This window comes from Thalassophryne amazonica, chromosome 7 (genome assembly GCF_902500255.1).
Source record: "Thalassophryne amazonica chromosome 7, fThaAma1.1, whole genome shotgun sequence".
Taxonomy (NCBI): Eukaryota; Metazoa; Chordata; class Actinopteri; order Batrachoidiformes; family Batrachoididae; genus Thalassophryne; species Thalassophryne amazonica.
Genome location: NC_047109.1, coordinates 38,659,550 through 38,675,157, shown reverse-complemented (window position 1 = coordinate 38,675,157; position 15,608 = coordinate 38,659,550). Strand labels below are relative to the sequence as shown.

The window sequence follows — 15,608 nt, the reverse complement described above, 5'->3', positions numbered from 1 at the left end:
TTAACAGCCAATTAATCACACAGCAAACGCAGCAGAAACTGTTTGCTTGTTCAGAGTCAAATATCACGCCGTGAAATGATAAAATCCACAAAGGTGTCAGGTCTGCGTGTGATTCTCCCCAGTGACAAATGACGTAACACGTGAGAATTTAGTGATTGGAGCGGCTGTAGGTGGCCTTGCAAACAGCATAAAATGTATTTGATGCACCATAAATTAACCATTAAATCATGAACACATAATAAAGCATGTGGAATGATTTATCGAAGCGGTATCTGAACGAGTTTCTGCGAGCTTAAAAACACTTTCTGCAGAGTTTCCTGAACACGGCTCATAGCCACGCCCACAGCACTCTTCCATAAATAGTGAGAAAAGTTTCACTTCACATTAGAAGTTTGAGGATTACACATTGTTTTAGCTCACTTTGACTACATTATCCAGCACCATGAAAGTACTCCTGGCCGTACTCGTAGTTCTGGTTCATGGCAGTTATGGTAAATATGATTTTTTAAATTCACTCATATATATATATATATATATATATATAATATGTTGGTTTTAATCTTCATGTTTGCTACCGGATATGAACCTGCGTCATCTGTTCGGCTGTTCTTAGTTTACTGTGCTTAGATCTCAAACTGAAACCAAAAATATTTAGTGAATCATTTTCTTACGGCAGAGGGGATGTATATGAAATTTTCAGAATTTTTCTTCATCTCTTAAATGCAGAAAGATAAAAGATCAACAGCAGCAACAAAGTAAACAGTGTTCTTTGTGTGATGCAATATTTTCTTGCCTTTTTTTTTTTTCCTGTTTGCATCAGTAAAGTGGAAAAACCGGTTGTCGGTCATGTGGACAGGGTGACTTTGACTTTGCTGGCAGTTTTCCAGTGTGTGCTGACACAAAATGCCAGGAAAAGGGAGAGGTTGTTTGAAAATGTTGATCAGGATATGAAGTCTTTGTTCTGTTTCTTTTTTTTTTTTAACCTCCAGGGCAGAGGTCATGTGATTGTTTCTGTGGCGGCTCCAGCCTTTTTTTTTGTTGTTGTATGGTGGGGCATTATTGCAGTATTTCGTAGTGGTGTGCGATACTGCCGAATTTAGTACAGATCCTATACCAAGTAAATACAGGGCCAGTATCGCCAATATTGATACTTTTGATTGATATTTAATAAATAAGGTGGAACCATCATCATCAAACTGCTAAATCTGAATGAATTTTCATCACCTTTAAGTGTTTTTGTGACCCCCCCCCCCGATTATTAATTAGTTTAAACCTAGGGCAGAATTTGTGCAAATTTTATAGGAAAATAGAAAATACTTATTGTCATAATAAAAGGTTTTGTTCAGAAGCATTAGCACAGTACAAAAACAATATTTTCCCCATATATTGTCATGTCTAGATTTTGTTTCTTAAATAAAAGTGAACAAAATTATCACTTGAGAACGAATTAAACCAAATTCTTTTTTTCCAAGTAGAAACTACAATACAAAAATAATAAAATCTTTCCCATCATTGTACAACCCCAATTCCAATGAAGTTGGGATGTTTTGTAAAATGTAAATAAAAACAGAATACAATGTTTTGCAAATCCCCTTCAAACTATATTCAATTGAATACACCACAATTGTTGATGACAGGGGCAACAATTGTTGTCCCTGTCCCAGCTTTTTTGAAAAGTGTTGCAGGCATTCATTTCAAAATGAGCAAATAGTTGCACAAAAACAATAAAGTTTATCAGTTTGAACATTAAATATCTTGTCTTTGTGGTGCATTCAAGTGAATATAGGTTGAAGAGGATTTGCAAATCATTGTATTCTGTTTTTATTTATATCTCACACAGCGTCCCAACTTAATTGGAATTGGAGTTGTACTTCTTTTCTGGATTTTTTTTTTTTAAATAAAAGTATACAAAATTATCAGTCTGCAAACAAATGTTATAAAACAAGTGGAATTTAAACTGTGTGTTCAGGGAATACAATTCAAAAATGAAACAAAATTTCTCCCCTTCAGTGCACTTCTTTTCTGAGTGCATAGAGGAAAGAAAGTGAAACTAAAGCATCAATCTTATGACACTAGTATTGATCAATATCCATACCAATGTTGGTATCAATACTCTCAATATTTGGATTGATCCACCCACCACTGTTATTTAGTGATAGGGCAAAGGGACAGTAAATGTGCAAGTATGCGTTTTATAGGAGATTTTGAGTGACGCCATTTATAGATATTGTTATAGAATTCACATGTACAGTATACAGCAGATAAAATGCAGTGAATGAGGAATTAAAGGAGTTCACCACCTCCCATTTAATTCAATAGCTTGTTACAAATTAAACTTGTTAGTTATGTAAACTTTGGCATACTGGATTGTTCCAAAAAGCAGCTTTGTTTTGCTTTATGCAATATCACATAGACATTGCTGCTGGATGAATGGTGGATGATGAGCAAGTGTGGTTATAAGTGAGAGAGATGGACTGTTTCTGCACAGAAATGTACCAAATCAGAGAAATAAACCATCATTCACAGTGGTTAGGTTCTAATACTTAAATATGGGTCCAAGTTCACAGGATTTTGTTTGAATCCAGCTGAAGAAGACATCGCTCCTGTGCTCAATGTAAGTGTGGTTTTTGAAGCTACATGTAGCTCAAAGTGAGCTTGTTTGTCCATTTCATTAATTTACAAATCCTAGGTCTGCTGGCCACCAAGCCCATCGCTACTTGTTTGGAAATTATACTTACCCTTTTCTCAGGACCAAAAAATAATTTGGGGAAACTTGCAAGCGAAAAAAAAGTGAGACACCTAACTACAACTGGCAGAGTTGGGAAAGAGGTTGCTCTTGTTTAGGTGGTGCTGTTCTCCTTCACTCTTTGAGTATTGGAGCTTTTGTTTCCTGGATTTAGCTTTTTTCACAAGGAAAGGAAAGGAATGACAAGGACCAATGACAAGGACCTATTTAGGTTTTACATCACACCTGATCAGTCAGAGAATCTAGGAAACGAAGGTTGAAAATCGTATTGTCTTGTTTGGTTATTGTTTGTCAAGCCTGTGATTTTCTTTTTTATAAAGTTATGACAATAATGTGGCAGGTCTATAACCAAATTTCTTTTTGTTTTACCACTCAAAACTTTCAGGAACCAGCATTCAGACATTCTGAAATGTTTATACATGTATCATGCTGTATCTAAATGCACCTTCGAGATACTGATGGGATCAATAACCTCCGCCTGTAATCTGTCCCTATGCAGCCACTCTGCTCATCAAAGGGCCAGAGCATCCCGTTGTGGAGGGACAGCAGGTGACCTTGGAGTGTCAGTACGTAGACTCTGAACTCAACATTAGCAATGTCCACTTTGAATACTTCTCCAAGGTGAGTCCGACAAACAAACGGGGGAAGCACGTCACGTTTCTGGAATATCAATGAAAAATGTTTTACTGCTTGATAGGAAAACCCCAGACAGTTTGTCTCACTGTAACTCTGCGATCAACAGGTCTAACTCGTTAAATTTGTATTAACAGGAAAGATGTTGCGCGTGTGTGTGTGGGGGCGGGCGGGGGGCGGCAAAGAAACAAGGTGGTGCAAGAAGCACTCAGATGACAAGTAAAAGTGTCATCTTGTGGTGAGGATGGCGGTTGCATTATGCCATTGCCGGTCGGGATAGTTTATCTTCACATTTTTGCTTCTTCTTTGGTGTCGGAGATTCATGCTCCCTTGACTTCTCTTGTCATAAGCAGTATATATGAGCCCCTAAATCCTGCATGATTGCTTTAAAAGTACCAAGTGTAAAAGTCCTCATTATACAGAAAGCACTATTTCAGAATATTCTAAACTATATTATTGATGCATTAACATGTTCATCACTTTAATGTTACAGCTGGGAGTTGTAATATTACTGTGGAGCTATTATTAGTTTATTTATATACATTTTATATTACTTTACATTCTGCTGGGTAGCTTGTGAATGTTCCCTTTTGACCAATAAAGCTTTATTGCAATAATGATTTATTTATTTATTTATTGTATTTTGTATTGTTAATCTGAATCTGCAAAGTAACTAATAATTAAAGAAGTCCGATAAATGCAATTGAGTGAAGAGTACAAAGTTTGCTTGTAATATAGTAGAAGTATAAAATGGCATAAAACAAATATTCAAGTAAAGTACAGTTGCCTCAAATCTGTACTTAAAAGAAAAGGAACTTCGTTACTCTAAGTCACTGCCAATCCCAGCCTGTGTTCATGAAACTTTTGCTGTGAGGAGGAAGAAAACCTTGACATCCAGAAGGAGATCACAGCAGAACCACTCCTTCTTCACACTGAAATCAGTGACCTGAGGTGGTTCAGTCATCTGATGGGGATGCTGTCCTTGAAGGTTTACTGGGAAAGTCCATCTAGGAGGAGATCCCTGGTTGACTTGAAACATGCTGCGGGGATTATATGTCCCATCTGACCTGGAACTGCCTTAGAGTCCTCCAGGATGACCTAGTAGTCAGGTTCCTTATGTTATAATTAGGCTCGTTAAAATATTTTGGAGATTTAGAAAACTATATATTTTTCAAAAGCTTATGAAATGAGAAATCCAAAAAACAATGTTTGCATTTTGCTCCAAAGGTCATCATGGCCAGCATCTTAGATTTCCAAATTTGGCAACTAACTACTCACTTTGTTGACTACTGGATATTTATGGGTCAAATTTGTGGTGCACACTTAACAAAAACATTCTTGGTTTAAGGGTTCATAACCTTTATTGCAAATTCCCACAAAGGTGTGTGTTTGTGTTTTTTTTTTTTTTTTTTTTTTTTTTTAAACAATAGACAGTTACAAATATCTGGATCACGTTCCTATGACGTATGGTACATAAGTCATTGATGTCAGCTACGTGCAATAAAAAATAAAAAATGGCAGCACACACTGTTACTATTCATCAGCTTCACTATTTTTTTTTTTTTTTTTTTTTGTAATTTGTATCTCTAAATCTTTGCCCTCAAAGATTCTTTAGTCACTTCAACCATGATCATAGGTTAACCAGAAGTCCAGAAAGTAAAAAGTCCCTTTGGTTTGTTTTTTCTACTGGGGGTCACCACAGCAAATCCGAGGTGGATTTGCATGTTGAATTGGTACAAGTTTTACGCCAGATGCCCTTCCTGACATAACTCTGCATTACATGGAGAATGGGCAGAGGTGAGGTCTGAATCGGGAACCTTCTACACTGGAAACAGATGCAGTAACCGCTTGGCCACCAACCTTGCCAACCAGAAGTCCAGAAAGTGAAATATTCTTTTTCAAATGTTTTCATTTTTAGAAATCCAAGCTGGTCGCCATAACAACCTTTGACAAAAAAAAAAGAAAATGTTTTTCTCATTCATCAGCTTTCTAAAAATGTATAGTTTATCAAATCTCAACAAAACCTTAAAAACGTACACAAAAAACCTGACTGTAGGGGATGTAGATGGGCAGAGGAACATCTGAGCTACATAATTTGACCTGCTCTCACTTTGACTCAGGTTATGTGATGGAAAATGGTTGGATTAATCTTTAACAGCAAAAGTTCTGCTTTTTCAAAGAAATTAAAATTGAGAGTTTATAAACTCTCAAATTTAATTTGACTGATTTTCTGACCAGTCAGCTACGAGGGTGCAATAGAGACATCTTAGTGTCACTTTAGTTGAGCTGTCATGTTCAGGTTTTTGTGATGTTTATGTTGTGCATATCTGGATACATTATAGTTAGATATGCATTTGTACAGCAGTGATATAAATTTTTTTTGGTGCTTCATAACAAATACAGGAATCATAATGTCTTTGACACCAATGCAAAATTGAAGAATTGCTTGGATTACATAAATGTTGGGATGTTGCTGTACCGTTTTGACAAAATTGCAAATTCAGCCTTTCACCTCCTTAAATGTGCTTCTCTATAATCTCGGTACTGCATCAATAAATGTTTTAATTTGCATCTATAGTTCATTAAAAAGTTATATAATTTGCTGCTACTGTGCTGCTTGTATGTATCGATCCATTTTCATCTATCTATCTTTCCATCTGTTGTGTCAGGTTTGTGTAGCTGCAAACAGATTACTGTAAATCATATTTCTGTATTTGTCCTCCACAGCGCAGGCAGCAGTGGTTTAAGTTAGAGGAACGATGGTGGTGTTTCTCATCATTCTCCATCAAGCAGCAAGCGAACAGCTTGGTCCTGACGATGCCCCATGCATTGAGCTTCTGGACCACCCGCTTCCGATGTGTATCCTATGCTGAAAACGTCACTGCACCAGACAACTCCTCTGACCCACTGCAATTCAAAGTGCATTGTGAGTACCATACACATCTCAATATATGGAGGCATCTGCTTCTTACTGTGTGATCGCTGTTGCATAGGGTGCGTGACACAATTCGAAGGGGCCCAACTCACATGCCTGAACTCAAACTCCTGCTTTCCAACAGCAACTGCTGCAAGGCTTAGAGTCCACATGATGCTGTATATGGATGTGATGGCGGAAGTAGGTGTCTTGGAAAGATTGATTAAAATGTTATGTGCATGAACTGCAGTCATTTGCACATAGGTGGACAGTGCTCTTTTACACTGTACATATTTGTTAAAACTGTACAAACACAATATTTGTATGAACATTTCAGAAATTTAATTTTCTTAAAATGGTTTGTAAAAATCTGTCAAATCTCCAGCTGAAGTAACTTAACAGGAGCAGCAGAGTTCAGAAACTGCATCTCTGCCATGAACACTCAGGAGACTAGAAACCATTTAAAATTTAATCCATAGTGACACCATACAGAGTGTTAGAACAGTCTTTGGGGGAATGTCTCAGTCACAATGGTGGAAGGGTACATTGACCCCAAATCCTGTCGTCAGAAGAAGGGAGGGGTGGAGCCTACCCAAGGCATCAGACAGGGACAAACTGGTGGCAGTGGGGTGGAGATACGTAGCATTTCACGCAAGCAGCAGAGAGGTGAGTTGGAAGTGACATTTTAAATAACATTTACTTTTCCTATTGATCATGAGTTGATGACTCAAAAACAACCAGCTGCTTCCAGCTGTTACTAATTAGGTGAATCTGCATCGAAGCATTGAAATCTGAGTCTTATGCTATGCAACATTTGTTATAACTTTATATTTAGGCAAAGTAAACAATAATAATAATTTCAAAGATGATGTAACATTTATAAATGAAATGAGTTTTATACCCCACTAACCGAAGGCCTAAAGGGGGATAATGCTGTGGTGATTTCTATCCATTTGTCCCAAAAGTATATACAGGGTATAAGTGTTCTGAAATCAACTCCTCAGATTTTCAGGCGGAATTTTGATTAACTTGGTACAAGTCCTTGTTATAGGTTGGTAATACGCATATTATCATATTGTTCGAGCTGGGCCTATTTTACCAGAATTATGGCTCTTGATTAACAAATCTAGACTCCGTCAGTTTCACGAGTGGGTGCCTGCATTCTAAAATCAACTCCTCACATATTTAGGACAAATTTTGTGGAAATTGGTTCAAGTCCTTCAAATGTTATCAGAATGTAGAAAGCACTTATACCAAAGCAGCATTTTCCAGCAGGGGATATTGTGCTCTCAGGCTAATGTTCAAGAAGCCGGCTTGAAAATGAAAACTGCTCATAATGAATTCTTAATGAAATACGGTAATTAATACAGGGTTCCTATTCTTCAAAATCACTTTTTAAACTACATTTTCATGTATTTGAGATTTCATAGTCACATCACACACATTCTGCTGCTATAAACATAATTTAAGGCCAATCCGGCTCATTTAATGCTTCTGTACCATGTACTGTAACAGAAGCACCCCCAAATGGTTTCAGTTGTACCCCAGATTATTAAAAGACCAACATCCCCCCTCAGCCTTTTAGGATTACCACTATATTCCAGACTACCTTCCTGTGTACTTGCACCAGACACTTCATCTACATCATCCTAGTGCATCCAGGTGTAAATGCATACCAGACTTTGTGGGGAAAGTCACCTGTGATACTGTTGTATACAGGGAGAGTTTTGACTCTCTTCGGCTTCGTGCCAAACACCAGCCTCATGGGCATCAATGTTGCTCAAGGCAAAATTCCACCTTGGAGAGATGCAAAATACTGTAATTCCAAAAAAACATGTAAGCTGAGGCCAATATATGGGTGATTCTTTAACTACGGGCACTATTGGCCTTGTAAATGTAATTTCCACCACACCATTACCTTACAATATAAAGCGCCTTGGGGCAACTGTTTGTTGTGATTTGGCGCTATATACATGTGCTCTGATGTCACTGTTTATCTCCATAGAAACTACCCAAACAATCTTTCATACAAACTGTTTAAGGACATTACAGTGTTGTGGTGGAAATTACGGCAATAGTGTGGGACAACTACATTTTGTTTAAAAAAAATCACAACAGTTGTATGACATTGAATACCCCAATTATGTTTTGATTATTTTACTGATATTTTATTCAGCGATATTTTAAAATATTAGAAAAAACGTTTCTTTACCATTCATTTTTATCATTAAAGATCAAAAGTCTGGGTGTGGGACAAGCACAAAACGGCAATATTTGCATATAATGATGCTGAAAAAAGGTGAAAAAGTCATCATAGACTACTAGAACAAATTTCTTAACACACTTTCATTGTAAAGATAACTATAAAAGTGTGAAATTTCCCCTTTTTTCTGTTTTTCATACAATATGATCAAAGGACATAATAAGTGCCCGTAGTCTAAGAATCACCCATATACTTGCCTGCTTAGGTAACTATCAGTGTGCAAAATATTAAATGATTTGAACATGCATGCATTTTATTAATGGTAATGTGCGTTTTCTTTTAAAGTAGACCTGCATTGAAATAAATGCAGTCAGATCTTTGGACCAAAAAATGACTTATATTTACACATAAGAGCCTTCTGAATGTAGTAAAGTAAATCTGCAAGCCCAGATCTGTCATTCAACGGAGAAATCTTCATTTAAAAATGAGAAATTTACAGCTAAAATTTAGCCCTCCGCAAAACTGTCATCACATCTGGGACGCTGCCAAGACGTCAGGGAGAAGACCCTATCCCAGCATGCATTGCGCGCGCCAGCTGAAATTTGTGGATTTACGTCAGTTTGCATCTGCACCTTTTTCTTGTCTTATACGGAAGGATCTACTTTTTTAAAACGTCATATTGTCTTGCGGTACGCTTGGTGAGTACACATTTCTTTTATTTGTGCTTGAAAATTATTTTTGGGGACTTTTTCATACGCCTGTTTGATTGAGTGGTGTCGCATTGAAAATCTACTGTCTTTCGCCTCCGGTGTTACCGTCGCGGGGTACGGAGGCGAGACCCGCAAAGAATCCAAGTCATTAAAAAGATATAAACCTCTCTCAGCGGCCACGGAGCTCTGCGGCTCCGATTACCGAGATGTGCGGCGCTGCGGATTTTGCCGCAAGAAGTCTGTCCTTGCAAGCAACAGGTGTCACCGGCCGCTCCGCATCAAAACAGCGAGCGTAGTCTCTGGACTTGTGCCAAGTTGGCTGCACCTCCATTCAGTAGACAGAGCCGTGTCTGCGGCTGCACAGCAGACACGGGGGTGTGAGTGGCCTGCGGCGGAATTTAACGAGCGCATGCACTCAGTAAGCGCATCGGAGGCAGTGAGAGAGAGGCGTCGGGGAAGAACGGCGCCCGCTGTCGATGCCGCCGCTGATCTGAGCATGCAGAGCTGTATCTCGCATTCATTGCAGCTTACTTTTGGATGTTGAAACCAGGATGTGTATAACAGTAACATCACTAACAGAAAAAATCAATTTCAATGCGGGATTGGACTGAAGGCGCTAGCACTCCGTCTTATCCCCGACGTCATGGAAATGATCCAGATGTAGAAACTGTTTTCACGGAGGGCTAAATTTTAGCTGCAAATTTGTCATTTTTAAACTAAGATTTCTCCGCTGAATTACAAATTTGTGCTTACAGATTTATTTTACTGCAATCACAAGGGTCTTATAAATACATATCAGCTATTTCTTTCTGAAATCTGACCACATTTATTTCAATGCAGGTCTACTTTAAATGCATTTTTTCCATTAAATAAAGCAGATTTGCAGGATTTTGCATATGAACTCTTCAAATGCAGTTTTAAATGTTTTCAAATGGAGGTTTAATTTTACACTATAGTAAAATAGATGGCAAAAAGTCTCTGCCTGTTGTCTCTTGGTAATGCACTTTGATCTGTGAAGCAACCGCCGTGATGTTGCTCAGGGTCATTGCCTATGGCTGCAGGGCTTTGTGACTAAGCAGAGATCTGGCAAAACAAACAAAAAAATTGTTATACAGATTAATACCAAAATTTAATGGGGTCCTACACTTATGCTCCATTCACATGTTACCGGTCGGCGGCGAATGGCAAACCAAATGTTCTGTTGTTTTCAGTGAGAAAAATGGAAAATTCTCCTGCTGTGGCTTTGAGAGGCACACTCCCCAAACCCCCATGTTACATAATGTCCAAAAGTTGTCCCACTTGCTATAACTGCAAGTGCAAACTGCATGTTTATGTCCTCAGAATTACATGGTCGACCCAGTTGTAAATTTGTCCTAGCTTTTTGATGGTGAAGTAACGTATAATGGACTAACGTGTGGTCCAAGGTGACTTGTAGACTCTCAACAACTTAATGTTATGGTATCCGGGGGTAAGCACCAGACTGTTGTATTTCTTCAAGAAATGCAGAGGGGGGACAATTTTTTGATCTTATTCATTCATTTTCTATACCATCTTACACCAATTAAGGGTCACAATGGGGGCTGGAGCCTATCTCAGCAGTCACTGGGTGAGCAGCAGGGTATAACCTCGACAGGCCACCAGTCCATTAAACAGCCACAAATAGACATACAAAAACACTCCCTCACACCTATGGTCAATTTAAAGTTTGTAGTCCACCGAATCTGCATGTCTATGGATGTGGGAGGAAGCCAGAGCAACCGGAGGGAACCCACGCAGACAAAGGGAGAACATGCAGACTCCAAACAGAAAGGGCAGGAAGTGATCCCACAACCTTCTTGCTGAGAGGCAACAGTGCTACCTGTGAAGCAATCTTGCTGCCCACCACTCTGACATGGAATAAGCAATTTGCCTTCCAATAAGGAAATGCACAGCAAATAAAATCTGCCTAAAAAGAAAGCATAACACACCCTAAGGTGCATTGGGGGATAAATTTTAGGTACGACAGCAGAACAGAAAACTTTTGGATTCTCCTTGTATTTCCATCCAGCATGAAGTAAAAATTTCATGCCGAGAGATGGAAAACACATTAATAGTTAATATAACATATCTGTGCCATCAAACAAGTGCAGTAGGAGCGCAAAAATTGTTTTCCCTGAAGCTTTATTAGAGTGGGTTATACTCGTGAGACATGCGTTTTAGAAAGAATGGGATACACCTTTGTATTAACTGCATGGACAGTGAGATTATCAGTATCGTCTGTCTTCTTAGTGGCCACCAAATTGACCATAATGCTGTGTGATAGGCTCCTCAGCCTCGTGGGGGGAATCAATACGATGCAAAGATTAGAATGGACTGAAGGAAGTAGTGGGAGAGGGAGGCACTGGATGGACCGGAGCCATCTATTGAGATGGAAGAGAAAATGAGCCATTATTCACAACACTGCCTCCCTAAAGGGTTCGATAAGATGACGCCTATTATCATTGTTATTGATTGCTTGGTACAGTCTGTTCCACTAGTAGGCAATTGTACTCAAGGCTATGCTCGAAAAATAAAAATATCTGAGTGTTTACAGTTATGTCGGGTCGCATTCCAATTTTTTTGTCCAATCGTGTATCATCTTTGCCTTGTAGACATGGCAGAGCCGACACTGACTATGAAAGGCTACAGCCGATACCTAGGTGTCCCTGAGGACCTGAAAGTGCGACAGGGTAATGATGTGGTCTTGCAGTGTTCCAGCAGTTCATCAGAGGAGCCCAACTACTTTTGGCAAAGAAAGGTGAGAGAGCTCTGTGACCGGGCACGGCAAAAGCGTTAATTGTTCTCGCCTCTGTCATGTCTCTGTTTCGTCCACCTGCCTTTGTCAAGCACACTTGGTCTTCCTTGTTTTCCCTCCATCCATCCACTCCACAGAAGAAGCCCTCTATATTTAAGTGACCGGTCAGTTTAGGCTCACCGCTCCCTGAGGATAGCAGCTTGCCCACTTACAGAGGATTAATAGTTTAATAAGGTCTAGACAAGAGCCAGTCAACCTGAAAACAATTATGTGGATAGATTTCTAATGATTGTTTTAGTGTTTGGTTAAACAGCACTGAATTATTCAACAGGACTCTTTTCTGATCTCCGAAACTCTCACCTGAGGGAAATTAAGATCTGTCAATGTAAAATACTGACAGCAGAAGTCTAAAAAAGAGGGGAAAACACACGTGGGTGTGTCTGGGGACACACCTTGTGGTGGTAAGATGACATTACACATCTTCACTGACACGCTGCTGATGCCGTGAAACTGTATAATAATGAAGGTACCATGGGAACAGCACAACACAATTGTCGAATTTGTTGTTGTTCTTGATAAATTGGTTCGGGGTTAATATGCTTTTTCATTGAGTCATTGCTAATCTGGGATTTATAATTCCAAATCCAGTTTCTTTGGACAGTTTACACTATTAATACCAGGTGTCCTTCACACGATTGTGCATGGTACGTTAGCTTTTTGTCATTTGTTGAACACATCACATTGCCTAGTGAAGTGAGATGTTATTTGTAACTTGATTGAGAGGTGTAGAGGTGAACTGTGACTTCCACACTTGTATTTGACCTATCAAGGTCACAAGATCGCTGGGAAAATGGAATATATCGAAGGAAACTGAGATAAGAAGGAATGTTTGTATTTTTCTGTGTGTGACATCGAGGAATATGGGGTAGAAAGTAGCATTGGGGGGGGGTGCTGGTTTTTGACAGACAGTCACTGTGGACACATTGGCCCCTGATAATGACAGCAAGACAGAGCCAGAAACAGGGTGCTGCTTTGGGAGCCAGTGGATTTGCATACAAAATGCTGCTTTGGCCAAACCTGGCCTTTATGGGAAATCCTCTTAATTCAGAGCAATTCAAATTGAAATGGACTTTCTTGGCAGGAGCCACAGCTCCCAGGAGCCAAATCATTTGCATGGCATAATTTTTTTTCTTTTTTTTTTCTTAGCACCCCCCCCCCCAACATGTTCATTTGTTTTCCAACCCTCATATTTGGACTCTTATTTGTTTTCTCCCATGTCTATCTCTATCTCATAATGGTGCTGCTATTTATGTGTCAACAATTCATTCCGCTCCCTTGCCGTCTCATTATGCTCTAACAGTGTATGCATCGTTGGTTGCGGGTGATGCGCTTATCTGGGTTATTTGACTTGTGTCGACGTGTGCTCATTCAGTGGGATTACTTGCTCAGGTAAATACACTTTATTTGGGACTTTGGGAAAACCAGAACATATTTCTGTCTTTCTCTCTGTTCCCCTGCTGCCGGCAGTCTGTCTTACTTTTTCTTTGCCTTGTTAAGTTTCATCGCTCGTTCCACTGTCTTGTATAAACGATGTCCCCCCCCCCCCCCCCCCCATTAAGAACACTCTTGCCCTGCTTTGTTTCTTTTTCTACTTGCATTCTTTATTCTCGACTGTCTTCCTTTACTACTTTAACCGGCGCTCTCCATCTAAGCGTGGTTTTAATTTGTAGGAGTTTGTTGATCCCGTCAGAGGTGAAACAACTCGGGCCAATAAAGTCGTTTTCTACCTTCGCTATCCTAAACTCGCTGGTCTCTTCATTTCTCTCACCTGCGTCAGGGTGACGACTGGATCTTACCTTCCTCTAAGCTGTTGCTGCAGAAGGTGACTGCTCTGGATGGAGGAGTGTACACTTGCGTGGCCAAGCATCCATCTGTAGACTCACTCTACAAGACGCGCTCCATCAGCATCACTGTGGTGCCCGGTAAGAAAATGCTTTGATTGGAGAGAGAGAGAGAGAGAGAGTGAGACAGAGAAAAAACAGGAAAGGACACTCAGAATGCAGCCTTATATGTTGAACACATCACTCTTTGTGATTTAGTGACACTCAGTATATGGTTCTGTGTGGCCTTGATATTTGAGCAATTCGGTCCATAATTGAAGCACTTTATCCCTAACTAACCCACAACTCTTGTAACATGGTAAATTGACTTTCACTCCAAAGTTAAGGATGATTCTTTAACTACGGGCACTATTGGCCTTGTAAATGTAATTTCCACCACACCATTGCCTTACAATATAAAGCGCCTTGGGGCAACTGTTTGTTGTGATTTGGCGCTTTATACATGTGCTCTGATGTCACTGTTTATCTCCATAGAAACTACCCAAACAATCTTTCATACAAACTGTTTAAAGGGACATTACAGTGTTGTGGTGGAAATTACGGCAATAGTGTGGGACAACTACATTTTGTTTAAAAAAAAAAATCAACAGTTGTATGACATTGAATACCCCAATTATGTTTTGATTATTTTACTGATATTTTATTCAGAGATATTTTAAAACATTAGAAAAAACGTTTCTTTACCATTCATTTTTATCATTGAAGATCAAAAGTCTGGGTGTGGGACAAGCACAAAACGGCAATATTTGCATATAACGATGCTGAAAAAAGGTGAAAGTCATCATAGACTACTAGAACAAATTTCTTAACACACTTTCATTGTAAAGATAACTATAAAAGTGTGAAATTTCCCCTTCTGTTTTTCATACAATATGATCAAAGGACATAATAAGTGCCCGTAGTCTAAGAATCACCCTTAAATGGTTATAACCTTGAATGTGAATTGTTGAGGTCATGTGATGAATAGAAAGGTGATATGATGCTATATGTGTTTTTATTAGTAAGCATAATTTGATCTTAAATCAGTTATTCAGAATAGTCATTCTAAATATTCTCTGTTGAAAGCACTTTGCCCAAATTTTGACTTTGGCATGTGAGCTTGACTTTTACCTCCTGTCCTTGACTTAACCTCAACCATCCACCAAGTTTAGTCCAAATCAAAACAATGAGTTTGAACTTTCAAGGTCTCCTCCAGGCAAAGGTGATGTGACTATTCGAAAGGCGATATGACTTCATATTAGTTGTTTTAGAAGTGCGTCTATAACCAGTTCCTCAAAACAGCCATTCTAAATATCCCCTAAAAGTACAGGGCCAAACATTTTGACCTTGGCCTGGGAAGTTTACTTGTAATTGATTTTGCTGATTGACAATCATTCCACCACGTTTGGTTGAAATGAAAACAATCAGTGTGATCTTTCATGGTCGACAATAGTTCCTTCGTAATCACAGGTGTGTCTGTGATTAATTCTTCAACAGCCATTCCAAATATCCCCTGTAAGCACTGGGCCAAAATATTGACCTTGATCTTTGAATTTTACTGTTGTCCCCCCCCCTAAAAATCAAATCACTTTGTTGTTGGCTGACCCTCAGTGATTCTACCAAGTTTGTTCCAATTTGGATAAAACTGTTTGAGTTATTCTCTTCATATCTTGAGTACCGAAAAACGACACCCCTGCATGCACTGTTGGTGTTAAAGTCAAAGATAAAATTTGTCCTTTGTGCAGACTG

The 15,608-nt window shown here is 39.1% G+C and overlaps 1 protein-coding gene across 2 annotated transcripts in view; it reads left to right on the top strand.

The window, feature by feature from the left end:
• Positions 1-337: 337 nt before the first annotated feature.
• si:ch211-79k12.1 (uncharacterized protein LOC568891 homolog) overlaps positions 338-15,608 on the top strand; it is a 60,199-nt gene continuing 44,928 nt past the window's right edge. The window contains exons 1-5 of one of the 2 annotated variants that reach the window (XM_034174032.1): positions 338-491; positions 3,246-3,367; positions 6,107-6,305; positions 11,837-11,982; positions 13,817-13,961. In XM_034174032.1, coding sequence (XP_034029923.1) covers positions 443-491; positions 3,246-3,367; positions 6,107-6,305; positions 11,837-11,982; positions 13,817-13,961 — 661 coding nt within the window. In that variant the 5' untranslated portion in view covers positions 338-442. The remainder of the gene's footprint in view (positions 492-3,245; positions 3,368-6,106; positions 6,306-11,836; positions 11,983-13,816; positions 13,962-15,608) is intronic. The other variant, XM_034174033.1, reaches the window with a different exon arrangement.